We start from the raw sequence: 19,008 nt of genomic DNA, 5'->3' as shown, positions 1-19,008 counted from the left end.
CAAGTAGTTGTTTTTTTGGAAGAAGCCTCATTCTGTACCCAGACCCTAAAAATGAGGCTTTTAGTGTACGAATTTGGGGTGTTTGGGGCCTGGAGGCATGAGTCAGTCTGCCTCCTCCTAAACATGGCCTAGTAAATAAACTTGGAAGCATCAGCTCGCCTGTGGTCCCAAGTGTGACTTTCCAAGCACGTGCTTCCCGGCAATGACAATGGCTGGTAACTCTGTCATCGTCATCATCATCTCTATTTTTGAGTCTCCCTGTTAAACAAACTTCTTCACAGCTGAAGCGGAGGCTCCAAGGAGAGTCTCAGTCCACAAGGATATTTTCCTGCCAAGTAGGGGCTGCTAAACCATCAGCGTTCCCCGAAGGCCCCAGGGGAAAAGCTAGGTGAGAAAAGTGTCCCAGCCCAAGATGGTGGGCTCCAAATACAGGTGTTCCGTTTCCTACAAAGCCTCCAGGGGGCGCCAGCTTTTACTGGCTGGGAGACGGGGAGGGAAGGGGGAGGGAAGGAATGGGGGAGGGGGGAGGGAGGGAGTGGGGGAGGGGGAGAGAGGAAGGAAGGGAGTTAGCTTAACATTAGTCATATAATGTTAAACTCAGGTCCCTTGTGTCCAGTAGCAGGAAGACACAGGATATATGATCAGGATTAGAAGACCTGGGCCCCCAGGCCTGTCCAAGGATGGATGGAGAGGTCACAGACTCTGATTTATCACCAAACTACTTCAAAAACCTTGCCACCCAGAAGCACTGTAGCAAAATGCAACATAACATTTTCACTTCCAACACTTGGGATGATTTCACTTTACAGATTTCGCTAGAAGAACCAATATGTGTCCAGTGACTTCAATAGCGTCTGACACCTCGCAGGTGCTCCAGGAATGTCTGAAGAAACGGATGAATGGCTCAGAGAAGATGCCTGGCATGTACAGTAGAACCCGTGTCCTTATCTTCTGGTGACTTAACACACTTCCTTGCATCCTTCCAACGGATTTGTGGTTGCTGCCTGCCAAAATGGGCATTAAAGACATCTCCCCACATCAGAGGGTGCTGACGTGCCCTCTGAAACCAGCCCTGTGTTTGTCAGTCTCGCCCCACATCCAGGGATGACTGGATACATGAACCACAGTGAGTACACTTGACCCTCTTTCCACAAGATTCATCTGTCATACTGCCAGGGTGTTTCCTGTGACACACATGCCTACAATGTACAGCTCCCAGGGAAAGCCCAGCCAGCCCTCCGGCCCCGCCAGCTCAGGACAGCTATATGAAGTGAGAATTTCCTGGCTGACTGGACAATGAGGAGTCAGGCTGGTATAAGCCAGCTTCAGAAACAACAGAGCCTGAATTGTGTGCATGGACCAAACATCATCAGCTGGCTGGACCCAAACCTGGATCCTGGGATACTCAGGCCTGCCTAGGATACTCAGACCCCTTTCAGATGGCCATGCCCAGAGGTAGGTCAGCACTCTGAGATGACATCTGAGGTTTGGTGAGGTCTAAGGGCTGCTCCATCCCTGTCACAGGAAAGGGTTTATCCTCCACTCCCTACCCCTGTGTGTCTCCAAACCAGCACGTTTCCTCCATGACATGGTGACTAGGCTCACTCAATAATAACAAAAATAACAATAGCAAATGTTTATTAAGCACTAACCACGTAATAGGCACTATTCTGAACATTTTACATGTGCTGATGAATCAAATCCTCCTAACAACATTAAGAGGCAGGGACTATTATTATGCTCATTGAACAGATGCGGAAACTGAGGCACCAAAATGAAGCAACTAGCCCAGAGGAAAAGCCCTACAGAGCTGAGATTCAGCAGAATGACTGCAGAAGCTGGGTTCCTAACTGCCCTGCAATACCATACGTAGCAGCCCTCCACAGGCCAAGGCATCCCTTCCCAAGGATGCACGTCCCAGGGAGAGAGGAAAAGCAGGAGCTGGCAACTTGGGGATGCTAAGTGCTCCATCTATCCTTCCTGTTGGTTCCAATCAAATGAGACACCAGGCCAGATAGAGAGCAAAAGAGAGTAAAAGCCCCAATTCAGATGATGCTGGATCAGCCATGGGCAGGACTCTTATCTCCCAGCCCAGACAGAGAAGCTGAAACAGAGTGAACAGAGACAAGGGAAAGCCCTGAGCGTCCTGCCTTATTTATCGGGCATCCACTGACTGGGTGCTGCATTCAGTTCTGTGTGCCAGGGAACACCAGTGAAGTTATGTGGATTGGATCGATGGATGGATGAGTGGCCATAGATGGATAAGCAGACAAATGGATGAGACAGAAGAACAAAACAGACACCCACTCCCAGCAAAATCCCCAGAGGAGAGAAGCAGCAGCAGCGTAAGTATGGGGTTGACCAAAAAGTTCGTTCGGGTTTTTCCGTAAGGTGCTATGGCAAAACCCGAACGAACTTTCTGGCCAACCCAATACTTGCCACCAGAGGCCGTGGGAGCCAGGGATGAACAGCCGGGACGAAGCAAGCTGCTCCTGCGCCAGGAGGTTCTTCCTCTCTCCAGAACTCTGCGAGGACTGACTTCTGAAACTCTCCTTCACTCTCACGGCAGGAGGCTAGAGGAGCCAACCCACCAGCTAGTAAAATTAACGGCTGCTCTTGACCGAAGATGCTGGAGAGGCTGGCACATAGAGCATCGGGCCTGCAGACCGGAAGCACAGCCCGGCAGCTGGCATGGCTGAGGCACCTGGCCTGCAGGTCTGGGTCAGGGGTGTCTTCCATGGTAGGGACTAGACGCTGGGCTACCGGGCGGGGCCTGGGGGACACCGACTGCAGGGGGTGCAGGCAGGTGGAGGGGGAGACAGAAAGTGACCCTGCTACAGAATTCCCAGACACAGTCCACTGACCTCGGGAAGGGGAAATTCCTATGCTGAGCCAGCTGTGGAATTTGGGGGGCCACCTGGCTCTGGCCTCTGTGTCCCCATCTCTACCGTATCATTTAGTTGAGCTTGTGGAAGTAAATGTAGAGGGTCTCCGTAAGAAGGGGCTAGATGGTACATTTTATCCACTGCCTTGAATCATGGGAACAAGTCCTGTTGGCCACTTACAGTGGCCAGTCACAGACCAGAAGGGGAACTTGATGATCTGGTTTGGGAGTTGCCAAGTGCATTCTGTTTCAGGACCAAACAGTGACTATTTTTGGGTGGCATATTTTGGACTCTGTGGATACTACTCAATTCTGCTGCTGTAGGGTGCATTGCGAAAGGAGCCATGGACGATATGTAAATGAAAGCATGGCTGCGGCCCAATAAAACTTTGTTTATGAACACTGAAATTTGATTTCACATAATTTTCACATGTCAGAGAACATGCTTCTTTAGATTTCTTTTAAAAATGTAAAAACCATCCTGAGCTTGTGAGCTGTACCATACAGGCAGTGAGCCAGATTTGGCCCATGGGTTACAGTTTGACAATCCCTGGGCTGGTTAAATGTTTCCCAAAGCGTGTCCTTTGTGATGCCCACAGATGTTTCATGGGGAAAGGGTTCCGTGGTAAAACGGGAGTGGGAAATGCTGGGCCAAAGTCTTTCTGCTTTCTTACTGCAGGACTTCTTCGAGCCTCACACGCTGATACACATTGGACAATCTCAAAAAGGGGATGAGAAACGAAGTCTGTTCAACTTCCAGGTAAGCATTTTTATTCTGGAGCATCTCTGACATCTTAGTTTTCTGTATAACCTAACTAAAGCCATGAGGATGAAGTCTGACCAGTCGTCAGCAACAGCACCACCAAACGAGATCCTGCCTCTCTTTGACCATCTCCAGTGACAGGCAGCTCACTACCTACCACGGGTTCCGGCTGAATTCAAGTGACTTCTCTGACTCGTTTTCTCACCCCATGATGCTGGGTCCCAGGTAACAAATCTAGTGCAATCTAGTGCACCTTTCATCAAAGACAAACTTTCATGTTTAATAATATAAATAAAGCATACCTTTTTTGATTTACTGATTTATACCCCAAATATAAACTCTCTTTATGCACAGGATAAAATAAAGAGCCATTATTAAGTCCTGGGAGGGGGTGGATTACCACTCTGTTCCTTTAAAAGAAGCCTCACTTAGGAGAGTTAAAACAAACTCAAACAAGATCTCAATTTATTCCCAACTGCACATAAAGCAGGATCTACCTGTTCACTATGGGGGCATTCTTAGTAAAAATACAGGCCCATGTAACCTATGATCTTTCTGCTACATAGGGCATCATCTGCAGGGGATATAGACATTTTATGTAGATTTGCCTAATATGTAAAAGAAAAAAAAGGGAGGGGGAAAGGGAAGAGAGCAGAGGTGAGGAAGAGAGAGTGAGACGGAAATGTGAGGTGTGTGCAAATTTGCAACCAGGCACCACTGAAAACAAAAGGTAGAGGATGCTAATGAGAACTGTCACCAGCACCATGAGGCACCTAAAGAGAGAAACGAAGTCAATGATGTCACCTGTGTGATTAAGCTGTGCCCATGTGCCTTCCATTTTGTTCAACCTGTCCAATTTCAGGTGCAAACAGCACAGCAGTGAACATATCTGTTTAACTCTATTAGACGAATAGGATTATTTCTCTTTGAAAGGCGTACTTGTTACTTATTTTTTTGGGGGGCCCTAGGAGATAAGGATAGAATGGTCCAGGCTATGCATACTATGTTAATATAAAATGCCACACATGCAGTATATTTAGGAAGATAAAGGGAAAGACTGGCATTTTTCTTCCTCATTTCAACAAATCATCCCCCAGACAGTAAAGCAAGTAGCATATATTTTCAGCTCATGGATTAGATGTGTATGTTTCCTGGAGCAATATTTAAATGTAGTAGCATGGGAATATGAGGAAAATAAGCAAAAAAGAGTCATTCTAAACGCTCTATCTTTGCTCAAGGAGCTGACAGCTATATTGGCAAGACCAATCTTTGAAGTGAGCACAAAAGACTGAATCTGTACAGGGGCTGAGCAGCTACACAGCCCAGCCATTTATAGACATTGCTTACACCTGGAGGTGAGGTCATGCTTGTCCACAATACATAGTTTTTTTAAGGAGACAGTCACTCTGAGATTAATGTGGAAATTAATGTGAATATTCAGAAACAAGGTGCTAATGGAGATGGTATGAGTGTGTGTGTGCCTATATTTATCTGTATGTATCTGTCCATAAATTTCCCCATTATAAATGGGTTCACTGGTAGTATCACTCTTGTACTATATTGTCTTAGGAAATCACTTCCTAAAAATTTTCTTTCAATTTCTGCCTCACAATTTCTTAGTTTATAAAATAAGGAGTTGAACTAGACCAAGAATCAGTAAACTATGGCCCATGAAACAAATCTGGCCCACCACTTGTTTTTATAAATAAAGTTTTACTGAAACACAGTCACACCCATGTATTGTCTGCGCTGCTTTCAAACTACAATGGCAGAGTGAAATAGTTGTGACAGAGTCTCTATGGCCTGCAAAGCCTAAAATACTTACTATCTGGCCCATTACAGAAAAACTTAACCCTGAACTAGACAATCTCTAATATTAATTTTGGCCTATGATTCTGTAAAGTACAACCAAACAATACAAAAGCCCACTCTGTGCTTCTTACCCTTTTTATTTACATATCCAGGCATAAGTCGCTTTACTGCACTTCGCAGATACTGTGTTGTTTTTATAAATTGACGGTTTGCGGCAACCCCGCCTCAAGCAAGTCTATAGGGGCCATTTTTCCAACAGCATTTGCTCACTTCATGCCTTTGTGTCACATTTTGGTAATTCTCACAATATTTCAAACTTTTCCATCATTTCTTATGATGACCTGTGATCAATGATCTTTTGATATTAGTAAATGACTCGCTCAAGGCTCAGATGATGATTAGCATTTTTTAGTAATAAAGTATTTTTTAATTAAGGTATGTACAGTGTTTTTTTTAAAACATAACGCTACTGCACAGCTAACAGACTCCAGTACAGTGTAAACATAATTTTTATATGCACCAGGAAACCAAGAAATTCGTGTGACTTGCTCTATGGCGATACTCGCTTTATTGCAGTGGTCTGGAACCGAGCCTGCAGTATCTCCGAGGCCTGCCTGTACTGCCTTACTCTTAGAAAGATTTCATTCAGCTCACAAAACTCTATGGAGCATGTAACCACACACGTGTAAAGTTCAAATAGGAGGCAAAAGGGAAATGAGAGAATACACTTGAAGACGAAGCCGGGAGGCTGCGAATACAAAGAAGGCAAACCCTGAGATGCTGTGTATTTTCAATGGGCCACAAACTTGGCTCCCAGCAGCCACTACAGAAAAAGGGCCAGGATCCCTTTCCCAATTTAGATTGTTCACTGGAGGTTCACCAGGAGGACCACAGCAATCCTGGCACGAAGAACGTACCCACGTCTGTGCACAAGCAGATAACGTGAGACGTAGGGAACTAAGTCCCCAGCAACACCCAAACAGCTGCGAGGCAGCTCAATGGCATTTACTGCAATGCTGAAATGCCCCTCATTGTGGACCGACTCCAAATCCCAAGGTGGAAATGATCATCATTTGGTATATTCCCGAATTCTGAATTAAGCACACACCAACTTTATAATCAGAAAATAATAAATATTTTTACTTTTACAAAACGATAAGGGAAGCAGTAATCCTTGACAGTTTGGGGGTGCACTTGGAAACAGAATCCCTCAGCCATCGCTCCAAGAGAAGGCCCTATGCAGTCTCGCTGTTTTTGTAAAGCTAAGCCTGAGTGCCGAGGAGAGAGACAAGACAAAGACAGGCTGTTCTGAGAACTGGTCAAGGAATGTTTCTCACTTTGATGATGAAGCTCCAAGAGTTAACTATTAGAAGCGCCTGCAAATGGTGACTCGCATTTGCCACTGTTTACACTGAGCTCTACAACTTTTTATCTAGTTTATCAACGTAAATAATTCACACCCTGGATCTCTGGTGCTCACTGCCCCATGCCCAGTGCCTGGAATAGTGCCTGGTGCAGGTGAGAAATAAGTGCTTCCTGAATGAATGATGCGCTCATCTGAGAGATCCTGGGCAACCAGTGAATCTACTGATACGCTGAGGTTGTCTTGGCGAATCCTTCCCCAGCTGGGCCTTACCCACCATGCCCTGGTTTTGAAACTCTCACCTGTGACAATGAGACAGGTGAGAAAGGGGCCCAGATGTGGAGGGCCCAAGCTCCTGAGCTGGGCGCCAAGGAAAACACATTAAACACTGAAAAGGGAAACTGCACAGCTGGTGTCTAGTCTCGCTTGAGTCCCATTGTTGCAAGGATAAACACTGGGGCAGTTCAGGACAAACACAGCTTTGAGTTCTGAACAGGCAGAGCTACTTTCCCTTGAGCATGGAGCCTGCAATGTGAAATCTGTTCCTTGCTCAGAGCAAGGACCTGCCGTCTCTAAAGGAGAGGCCTGTTCTGAAGGGACCGCCTGAACCCTGAGCTGCCTGCTCTCTGGGCAGCGGGACTGCTCCATCCTGAGCGCACCAGAGCAGCCCAGGCAGCACTTTCTCCAAGGAGACCTTCGGAGAGCAGCTAGCCTCATGCGCAGTCCCAGGCAAGGAGGCCTGGCTGCACCATGCTTGTCCACACAAATGTTATAACAATCAGGTCAAGCAGCCTCAGGACCTAACTGGCTCAGAGACAGTAATGTCAAAATGTCATAGCCAAAGCAAGAGCTGACCGTGGCTTCAAAAAGAAGGTATCATCTTCAAACGGGAAGTAACGACACGGGAAGAGCACTGGACAGGGAGTCCGGAGGCCTGCAGGTACTAGTAGCCTGGTTCTGTCACTTCACTGCCCTTCCTAGGCCTCGGTTTTCTCAACTGTAAAATGGACATGAATTCATTGATAAGAATGGCTTTGTGGCTTCCTTGTCATGAACCCCTAACAACACAACAGCAGAATGGGAGATATGCAACGAATACAACATGGTCCTTGCCCTTCAACCTGATTATACTGTACAGGGCTTAGCGCAGTGCCTGGCTCCCAAGATGCTCTTAATAATGTCGTTGTCAGCAGTAGTACCCAGGTGGCTGCTGGGTGCACATGGCCTGTGGCTTCTACTTCCAAATATCACACACGTCACCTACCTGCCTCCGCCGCGTGCTGCTAGTTCAGGCCTTGCCTCACGGGGTCCACTGCAGCAATCCTCTCCTGTTGTGTCCTGACCCAGGAGCTCACCGTCCCAACCGCCCTAGCCTCCCTGAGCTCCTGCCTCACCAATTTAGTCTCTACTTGCCCATTTGTGCTTCTCTCGGCACAATCACCAATCACGATGCCCCTCCCTCAAAATCTCCTTCTCCTGCAAAACTCAGTCCAAAGTCTTTAGCTCGGCATTTCAAGACCTGACTAGCTGTCTCCAGCCCACTTTCCCAGTCTCACTGCCCCCCTCAGGTGCCTCTGTGTTGGCAGCCCAGGTCTCATTCCCACAGCACACCACGCACTTGCTCTTTTCCTGCTGCTCCCTCACTGTGGAATCACTTCCTCTTCTCCTTTGACTTTCAGGATCCTAACCCACATTGCCAAGCTCAACTCAAATGCCTTCTGTTTTATTAGGTGTTCTTCTCACCTTCTGGCCCACTAGGCAGTCCCTTGTTTTCAAGCTCGGCTATGTTTTTATTTCTGATACCGTCTCTATCATCAAATGTGCTCGGTTCATCTTGAAATGGAAGTTTCAGCTCAAAGGCTTTCCCCCCATGAAGCCCTGTGAAGGCTTTCTTGACCCCCTTCTTCCCCACACTCAGCCACCCCACCACACACTCACACGCAATGTGTGTACTCAGAGCATTTCTCCTCCAGACATTCCTTCAATAGCTTCCATCCATGGTGCGATGGAATCAGGATCATTCCTTGTTTTCCACAGGGATGAAAAGACACCTGGCCCAGAGTTGGTGTTCAGTATCTCTTAGATGTATCTCTTAGATGATGTTGATGAAGGTAATCAGAATGGTCCTCGGTGGCCACAGGGAAGCACCAGGCACCAAATGTGTACAACCGAACTGTCTGCTGTTTCCCATCCATCATCACCGTACATATAGAACGCACTGCCTCTATTTCATCCCATGTGAATGCCCAGACCCAGAATTCAACCTCCTTAAGTTTTCCACATAGAATCCGCTCACACACAAGTGTGAAAAAGCAACAGGGACTTTACAGAAGGCTCTGGAGGGGAGATGAGGGTGGTGGTCACAAAGCACAGCCCACGACTAGCCACCTTCAATTCCTCATGAAGACACTCAGGGCTGCCCAGTCTCTTCGTGGGTCCCACCGACCCAGACCGTCCCCCTCCGTCTTCCTCCACACAGCAACTGGCCTCACCACTTTCTCTCTCCTCCTTTCCAAAATCCCAGCTTTAAGTTGCTCTGCTTTCTATTTTGCCACCAATTAACATCAGCCAGGGCTTCATACCCAGATTCTTCAGAAGGCTCAGTTCCCAGTGGTCCCTCAGTTAACAGAGCCCTGTTCTCCTTGAAGGCTCTTTGGCCACCACCTTTGTGACTCAAGCATGACATTCAGTGACTTACTCCTTCCCTCAAGCGGTTTGTGAGATATTTATCCCAAACATAATGTAGAGTTCCCCCCAAGAAGGATTCTGATGGATGAAACTGCACCATCTCCCAACATCTAGGGTCACCTTCCACTGAGTTTTTGCCATGAAACATCAAGAGCGATGGCATCTATCTTCCAGCTTCCCTGCCTGATCTCTGATCCCCCCAACCATCTGGACACCCCCATTCATTCTACCTCTGAGCCAAATGACTCGTGACCGTGCCCCAGCATCAGGTCCAGTAAGGGAAGCCCATACAAAACAGCTTCCAGAATCGCGACAAGTTATTTGGAATGCGACATCCTTCTCAGGGAAACTCTTGACTCTGATCAGACTCAAGAAAGCTGGTGGACAGGGCTACCCAGGGACGGAGCCCACCGACGGCAGGAGCCTGGCCTGACCAGGGTGACCGGCTCATGCCTGTTCACCCACAACTTTCCCAGTCTTTGCACCAAAAGAACCATGCCCCAGGTCCCCCAGGTAAACAGGGATGGTTGGTCACTACAGGCTTGTCCCACCCACAATCCCTGCCAAGAAGCAGGAGCTCAGGAGGCCCATCAGTGAAGCCAAGCTCCACACAAGCAGATCAGAGAGAATGCGGGAAATGCACAGAGAAGGGGCAGGATGAGTCTGGGCTGCAGGTGGGGCTAGGAGACAGCCTCCTTAGAAGTAAGGTCACACGAGCAACGCTCCAAGCACGGGGCCAGCAGTCTCAGGTGGGCTGCCAACGAGTTTCACCACCAGCATGACTGAGGATTTCTACCAGGAGCAGGACCCTGATGACACAGGGCAGGAGACTAGAAAACTATGGCGGCCAGAGGACAACAGTAACATTCCCAGAACGCCACCAAACACACACACACACACGCGCGCGCGTGCGCTCACTCAGAGCTCCCTGGATTCCGGCATTTATGAAGCCTCTGCAGAATTCTGAGCACACGTTTCTTTGACCCTTTCTCCTCTCCAAGACTGTCAAGCTGTGTGCATGTGTGTGTCCGTGTGCGCACTGTGTGTGTGCATGTGCACACCTATTCTGCTAGCAGAGGAAATGCTCTACATCCTCTCCAACAGACCCTCTCTGCCCCAAACACTGGCCCATTCTGCAAATGCCCCACAAATCACTGGCTCAGCTGAGCACAAAGACCCCAGCCTCTCCTCCACGACCACATGTAAGCACTCGCCCTTCACCCCCACCTCCCAATAGCCAATGGCCTGGAGAAGACCCAGCGAAACATCACATCCCCATAAACAGAGAGATCACGGACCAGACAGCAGACTTCCTCGTGTGAGGAGGGAGCTGGGGACTCACCAGGACTCTGCCGGTCAGCGTCTGGGCAGATATCATCACCCCCGCCCAGTCTTTCACGGAGGTCATCCAGCCGACCTCGGCTGCCACCGCCTCCTCTTTTTCGTCCACTGGCTTGAGAGTGCCGTCCGCCTGGCTTGAGCCATTGTTAATCTTCTGGGCCTCCTGGCAACAGAGAGAACAAGGGATGAGACGTAGCCACCAAGCGGATTTAAAAAACACAACCTACCCAAAAGAATCAAAGCTAGACGGGCCCCCGCTGAGGTGGGCACTGGCTTGAAAGTACAGGGGTTGGGAAGAAGGGACGGATTATGGCTTTGATTGTTTTTTTTTAATCTTTTTAAAAAGGATCTTTCCTTTGTTTCCTCTTAAAATATCTTTGTGAAAGAAAGAAGAATAAAATTATTCTCTTCTTATTTTAAAGAAAAAAGTCATAAAACTCAGGAGGGAAACTCAGGAGGGAAACCATCCTGTCTAGGGTCACGGAGTGGCTAGACAGGAAGTGAGGTCAGCATTCTGTAATCTCCACCTGCCCAGCCTTCATACCCTTCTCACAGATGCACCCTACTTTCCTAAAAAAAAATCCCCATCTCCTCATCTCAGTCTGTGTGGTTCAAAAGGGACTGAAGCTCCACACTGTCTCCAGGAATGGAGACTCGTCAATTAGACCAGTCCATCCCTCTGGCAATAGCAATTGGGCCAAGGATGGTTATGTGATCCCATGCCAACCCAGTATGACTCAAGCCTGGGACTTTTGCTGGAAAGAATAAGAAAGGTAATCCTTCCCTGAGAATGAAGCCACCACAGAGGAAACTAGGAGAAGTGGCAGAATACTGATGTCATCATTTTTGAACACCTGGATCCAGCTGTGCCTGAAATCCACACAAGACCTTTTTAGTTACAGGAGGAAATAAATTCCCCTTTGTAGCTAAAAATGTGCTTGAGGATCAAGGCTGACTTCATCAGATAACTGAGCCCCACATGGGGTCCTTAACTGTACACTTCCGCGTGCACTGTGCCCTCTGCCTAGAATACTCTTCTCCCATGGAGGGTCATGGCTTACTCCCTCACCTCTCTCAAATCTTTGCTCAAATATCACCTTTTCAATACTTCTTCTCTGGTTACCCTTTTAAAATTCCAACTGTCTTCTGACAGCACTGCCTTTCTGCTTTGTTTTTCTCCAAAGCACTTAAAAGTTCTCACACACTCCATAATTCTCTTACTTATTTCATTTACAGTCTGCCTCCCCCAACTGCTGAATCCTGAGTGCCTAAAAGAGAGCCTAGTATATGGCTGGCTCAATAAATATGAAAGAAGGGATAAAAAGGGTTATGAATGTCAGCCCCTCACTGACTATAGAGCCTGGGCTTAGGGGTTGCCAAATAAAATACAGGAAACCCAGCAAAATTTGAATTTCAAATAAACAACAAATAATTTTTCAGTATAAGTATGTCCCAAATATTGCATGGGACATACTCATACTAAAAGCACATTCATTGTCTAAAATTTAAATGTAACTGGGCCCCCTACTCAAATAACCACTGAGATTATTTTTGCAGACACAGATGTTTAAAAAGATGCCAGCAAAATTACGTTCATCATTTAAAATGTTAGAATTAATTAACAAAACAAACTGACCCTGGGGATCATTGTGAATTGGAGTGAGGAGGAAAATCCAGAGGCAGAGGTGAAAATCTTTATCTGCAGTGAGTGGGGGTGGGCCAGAATGAGGAAAGGAGAGCTGGGAGGCACTGAGTGAGTCATCCACCTGGGGACTTGTAGGCAGGCAGGAAGCTGCTCCTGATGGCTGGTTCTCCCCCCACCAGCCACCCCGACTCAGGGACGCTGGGCAAACAGATGGAGCATCAGTAACACCGGGCACTCATGTTTCATTTCCAAGTGCACTGGGCCCCCCAGCGCTGGAAGAGTCCAAAAGGAGGCCTGGGGCAGGGGCACAGGGTGGGCGTATTTGGGGGCCGTCTGCCGACATCTGGGGGGCCAGCTGCCCAAGCCACCTAAGGCCAGTCCCAATGACCTGTTAGGGCCCCAAGTCTCAGCCACGTGGAGACTGCACAGGTGGGTGTCCTGAAAGAGACAGAGACCCTGCTGCGTGGCACCTTTTAGTAACTGAAGGTGTAAATGCAGGTCTCCTGCCCCTTCCTTGTAAGATGGGGACAATATCGCCTGCCCCATAGGTATTGGCCGGGTTAGATAGTGTCCAACGGCACACAGTACACGTTTCATGAATTAGTCTCACCACCTCCCTCCTCTCCTGGAAGCGCAGACACTCTAGCGGTGGTTCTCAAACTTCAGCAGCGTCAGAACCACCTGGAGGACTCGTGAAAACACACAGTGCTGGGCCCCACTTCCAAACCCCCGTTTCTATCAAGTTCCCAGGTAATGCTGCAGCTGCTGCTCTGGGAATCCCAGTTCGAGCGCCACTGCTTGTAATCATTCTGACCTGACTTGGTCATCACTGCCCTGATGTGAAACGGAACATGAATCGTAACCCTCAGCTCAATCCTGGCCTCTCCCTTCGCCCAGACACGGAAGAGATCAGGGCAAAGGGAGGGCCCTCAAATCAGAGGCTCTTATGATGTCTCCTTTTGAGCAGTGCCTCCCAGAGACATTTCTGAGCTGGTCCAGGGCCACAGCCTGGGGGCCTGAAGGACCAGCTAGCTCTCTGCTCCTCAGTCCTGGGGGTGCAGGCTCCCCAAGCCACCTGGCGGACCCTGGAGGAGGCAATCGGCATGCAAAGGGCCGGGAGTCAGGAGTCCTCTCCAGTCACAGTGGTTTCAATGCATCAGTAATTCAGAGCACAAGAGGTATATGGCAGATAACGCTCTCTTGCCAGCCCTCTTACCTACTGTTTTACAAGTCATTCATTATTTTAATTACTTTACGATAGGCAAGGAAAAACACAGACGAAAGGGAGATAATGCTCTCATTATTATTCGCTTACACAAGATGTTGTGAGCGTAATTAATTACTTGTGGAGGCAGGACTGGGGGTGGGGAGCTGGGGGAGCAGGGAGGCGAGCACATCACACAGCCTGACGCCAGGCCACGTCAGCGCTCCTCGGCCTGGAGGGAAAGCCCCTCTGCACCACTGACCTCACTCTGGCCGAGCATCCCTCATCGGGAGCAGGTGTAACTCCTGCTCCGGAGAAAGGGGGCGGAGGCCCAGAGAGGTTAAGTGGTCTTGCTGGGGACACACGGGGTGGGTTTGGGGGGAGGAGTGGTAAGGAACAGAGCCCATTACAATAGCGACTGACCACCATTTACCAAGCCAGAACTGGGGGCCAGCAACTAAAAATTAAGTGCCTTCTCTGCATTATCTTGCTTAGACCTTGTAATAAATACGACAGGCGGGTGGAATGATCCCCATTTTACAGACAGGCCAACTGAGAGCAGGTATTTCTCAGGGGAAGGCACACAGAGCCTGAGAACTCGGGCTGGAAGCAGCAAGCCCATCTGGGCTTAGGTCTGCTCTGCCACTTACAAGCTGGCTACCTGGGACATGCTAGCTCACAAGCTCAGCCTCCTCCATGTAAAATTGGGGACGGGCATGCAGACCCCAGGAAGGTGGTGGTGAAGCTTATGTGAGATAAGCAATGCACTAGTGCTTAGCACAGGGCTTGGGGCGTGGTAGTTACAGCTGCTGTGGGACGGGTTGGCTCCAAGGATATTCAGTTAAAACCGCGCCATCGACTGGGGGCTCTGGGAGGGACACCGTAATAAATAATTACAGAACAGAGGATGAATGAGCGTCGATTCTAACAGCTATGAGGCTTCAGCTAGGTAACAGGCCACCAGGAGGTAAATGCCCAGCTTCTGGGCAGGTTCCAGCAGGAGCTGTGCGGCACTCCCCCAGGACAGTGGGGGCAGGGATGCCTACAGAGTCATCCCTGGACCAAGTGACCTCTTAGATCCCTCTGACTCTAAGCTCCGTCAGATCAACCTCCCATTGTGATGAGGCGACTGGGGACCAGAGGGAGGCTGCCCCCTGGGTCCCAGTACACTGCTGTCTCTCCTGTGCCCCGCAAAGTGGGCGTCCCTCCATCCCCACACCTTCCACTTCCCACTGTAGAGAAGGACCCCGCCGCTCTGCCAGGAGGACTCCTGAGTCGGGCCAAACAGGCTCCCCCTGCTGTCAGGAGTGAACTGGCCCTGATTCCTGCTCATCCTCCGGGAAAAAAGAGAGACAGAGAGAAAGAGAGAGACTGTGCGTGTGTGTAAGAGAGAACCCCACCAGTTACAGGCTCCAGCTACCCTAGCCTCAGACAGACCATCAGAGATTTTCTGAAACAGAGAAAAGGATGCCTTTGAGGGAAGAGAGGAATAAGGAGGAGGGAGGAGCAGGGAAAAGATGAGACTGGGCGGGGCCTGGGGACGTCCTGGAAAGCGGAGGTCCAGTCGCAGCCACCCTCCTGAGGCTCCGTCTTGCCCTCTCTCCCACCAGAGTCTTGCGCAAAAGAAGCCATAGCTGCCTCCTGAGGACAACACTTGACGGTCTCTAATCTCAGTGCCTGGACTGCAGGATGGGGAGGGCTGTAGGGTGAGGGTGAAAGTACAGGAGGCTGCGTGGACACTGGGGAGCAGGGTGGCCGGCAGCCCCCCGCCATCGCAGGCCCACACAGGCAGCCTCTCACAGGCCGGGCTTGGGCACGTGGCCTCACCCCTTCTTGCCTCCTCCCCATCCCCCTCAGTGACTTCTGACATGGTCACGGAGGGCCTCGCCCCTCCTATGTCCCCTGCGGCCAAAGGCCTGGCTGGACCTGCCATAGTCACCTGCCAGGTGCTCACTGTCCGGAGCACATACCTGCTGGATGTTTGGGCATTTCCCCCGAAGCACCATGTCAAAGACCAAAGCCTGAGATGGAACCTCAGCCATGCCTTCAGATGCCAACCCCGACTACGGAGGGCCTGGAGGGAAGTCACACACCCAGTGCCACCCTGCCTACCTGGGAACCACCAAGCCAAGACACAAACCCCCAGCTGGCTCTATTCTCTTCCCTCTTTTTGCCTCCCCAAGAGGGTGATTCCATCAAATCTAGCCCAAGGGAACCCATCACTCCCAAGCAGATCCCTGCCTCGCCAGCCTGTAATCTGGAGCCCGAGCGTTCCCAGGGCCAGCAGAAGCCTCCACCTGGCCTGGTATGGGGGGTTGGGTGTGGGAGCCCCACAGGGCAACACGTCTCATCTTCAAACATCCCAGCTTTCCCCAGCAGTGGGAGCTGCCCTGGCCCAGCGTGGGAGAGCAGGCCTGTGCTAACCCCAGGACCCCACCGCTTCGGGTCCTCAGATCCAGGCTGTCTCTCTGTCTCTCACCCTTCCTTCACTGGACCCAGTATCCTGGGAGCCTCAAGGCTGTGGTGTGGTACAAAGAGCTCTGAGGATCAAAAAATACCCAAGTCCAGCTCTTCTGGATGGCCTTGGACAAGTCATTTCATTTCTCAAAGCCTCTTCTGTAAACAGATATACATCCCGCCATATAATCTGGGGTAAGGTGGAGCACAGCACTTTCTGAAAGTACCAGCTTCTTTACGAAGGGTGGGCAAAGATGGCATCATGGCTCAACTCTTGGATCCCCACCTGCCTGCACCTTGCTGGGCAGGGCCTGGTTATCTCCCTGGGCACGAGCAGAATGTTGGCACTGCCAAGTCCTTCCAGGTGGCCCGCTGTGCTGGCCACACCCTCCCTATGAGCCTCTGCCACTCCTGCCCAGCTGGGCTCACTCACCCCCAGGTGCCAGGTGCCAAGGCCACCCTGGGCACCACACCTGTAGGGATGGAGGAGGATTCCAGAGTCACCTTGATCATCCCTGCTGAGGCCACCCACCCCCTGCAAAGCTCCAAGTCTGCCTCGGGTTTAGTTACATTTCAGTTAGATCTGGGAAGCTGTTTAAGCAGTCATTGCCTGGGAGGAAAACTACGCTTCAAAATGTAAGTCAGATCATGTCGCTGCCGTGCCGACCCCCTCCTGGGGTTTCTCATCCCAGTCGAAGCACAAGTCATAGACTTCACACAGTGCAACCCCCCAATCTGCCCGCTCCTGCCTTCATCCTACAGGCCTCCCACTCACTCCCTTGCTCGCTCCAGCTGCACTGGCCTCCTTGTGCTGCCAGAATGTTCCAGGCCCTCTCCAAGCTGGGGCTGATCGCACTGGCTGCTCCCTCACCTCACACTCCGTTCAAATCCTCACCGTACGGGGGAGCACTTCCCTGCCCCCCCCCCCGAACATGACACCCCAGCCCTCCAACCCTCCCCGATCCCATCACTCCTCCTCTACGCTCCACGCTTCTCCAGAGCATTTATCCCACCATCTGGCAGCCTGAATACTTTAATCATCATTGACTGTCTGTAAGCTCCATGAGGGGAAGCATTTTCGTCTCTTTTGTTCACTGCTGTATCCTCAACAATGAAACATTATGAGCTCAGACTAAGTAAGCACTTGATGCATCTTGGTGAAAGGTAGGAAGGAAGGGGGAAGGAGGAAAGGAGAGGAGGGAGGGAGGGAGGGGAGGAAAGGAGAGGAGGGAGGGAGGGAGGGAAGGAAGGAGGGAGGGAAGGAAGGACGTACGTACGGAGGGTAGAAGTATAAAAAGGAGGAAGGGGGGGCTTCCCTGGTGGCGCAGTGCTTGAGAATCTGCCTGCCAATGCAGGGGACACGGGTTCGAGCCCTGGTCTGGGAGGATCCCACATGCCGCGGAGCAACTGGGCCCGTGAGCCACAGCTACTGAGCCTGCGCGTCTGGAGCCTGTGCTCTGCAACAAGAGAGGCCGCGATAGTGAGAGGCCCGCACACCGCGATGAAGAGTGGCCCCTGCTCGCCGCAACTAGAGAAAGCCCTCGCGCAGAAGCAAAGACCCAACACAGCCAAAAATAAATAAATAAAAATAAATAAATTAAAAAAAAAAAAAAAGGGAGGGAGGGAAGGAGAGCTGCAGCAGACGGGAAGTCAACTGTTGGCAAGCACGATAACTAGAATAGATAACATTACTAATAAGTAATGATGATCACAATACCCAGCCACCGTTTCCAAGCATCATCACAGTAACTCTACGAGGCGGGTTTGAATGCACTCATTTGCAGATGAGGGCTTAAGCAGCTGGCCCAGGAAGACACAGTCAGAATTTAATCCCCGCTGTCTGACACCAGAAAGAGACAAGCACCTGAGCTGACTTCCTCCCAGGGATAATGCGCGAAGAAGGATGACGGGCTGTCACAAAGCGCCCAGGAGAGGTTTATTACCATCAGGAACACTTAATTCAGCCCACGTCTGGGTACTGCATGTACCGCAGAGACCCTTCTTCAAGGTCCCTGTGCCTTAAGACGGTGGTTAAAACAAGGACAGAGGAACACGGTTCTTCTTCTCTACCAAGAACCAGCTTGGAACCAAAAATCACCCTTCATGGAGCAGAGCAGCAGATGGGAAACGAACGTGGTCGAGTTGACAGGCTGTGAGCCCTCCTGCTCAGCACTGAGGTTCTCTATACAGATGCTGCTGAAGGAGGAGACGGCTTCCCTCATGCCGTCTGCATCCTTAACAGGGAATCCTGGCCCAAGACTGCAGGGCCTGGGGCACCCGAGGGGTGGGGCACTGACGGCGACCAGAGCATCTCCCGTCCCTGGAAGCCCCAGGCCTGCACCTCTCTCTGCCCAGGGCCTTGGTGCTATGGGGCATTTCCTGGTTGCTCAACTTCCAGAGGGCTGTAGGGAAAGGAAGGACCCGGAAACCTCCATCTGTCTTCCCCTTGTGTCTCACAGTCCCACTTTGTCCTCAGATCTCCCTGGTCGACATCAAAAAGCCGTTTCTCCTGAGCCTGCATTGACGGATCCTGCTTCAGTCTGCCTGAGACCCCCATCCTCACGCCATCCCCGGCAGCAGCTCCCCGCCTCTCCCTGCCCCCTCTCACCCAGCAAAACCCACCCAGCAGCCTGGCATGCAGCTGCCCTCAACTGACCACAAAGCAGGAGTCCAGAAGTCCTCATCTCCTATTAGAAGGAGAGTAGCAGGGCCAAGAGCTCTGGGCTGCAAGTTAGGAGGCCTGCATTCTAGCCCCGGCTTTGCGAGGCACACGCTTTGTGGCCCTGGCCACTCGCTTAACCTCTCTGAGTGAGCAGAGTCCCCATCTGGGAAATGAGGGGAAACAGTGGGT

The 19,008-nt window shown here is 50.6% G+C and overlaps 1 protein-coding gene across 15 annotated transcripts in view; it reads right to left on the bottom strand.

The window, feature by feature from the left end:
- Positions 1–19,008, bottom strand: part of KCNMA1 (potassium calcium-activated channel subfamily M alpha 1) — a 786,057-nt gene that overhangs the window by 521,858 nt on the left and 245,191 nt on the right. For all 15 annotated transcript variants that reach the window (XR_009497872.1, XM_059899168.1, XM_059899171.1 and 12 more), the window contains one exon: positions 10,853–11,014. Coding sequence is in view for 14 of the 15 variants with exons in the window: in XM_059899168.1 (XP_059755151.1) it covers positions 10,853–11,014 (162 nt within the window). In the remaining variant the exon portion in view is untranslated. The remainder of the gene's footprint in view (positions 1–10,852; positions 11,015–19,008) is intronic.

The sequence above is a fragment of the Balaenoptera ricei genome, chromosome 16, assembly GCF_028023285.1.
Source record: "Balaenoptera ricei isolate mBalRic1 chromosome 16, mBalRic1.hap2, whole genome shotgun sequence".
In the NCBI taxonomy this organism is placed as follows: Eukaryota; Metazoa; Chordata; class Mammalia; order Artiodactyla; family Balaenopteridae; genus Balaenoptera; species Balaenoptera ricei.
The sequence above is the reverse complement of the archived record's forward strand: the minus strand, read 5'-3'. Positions and strand labels throughout refer to the sequence as shown.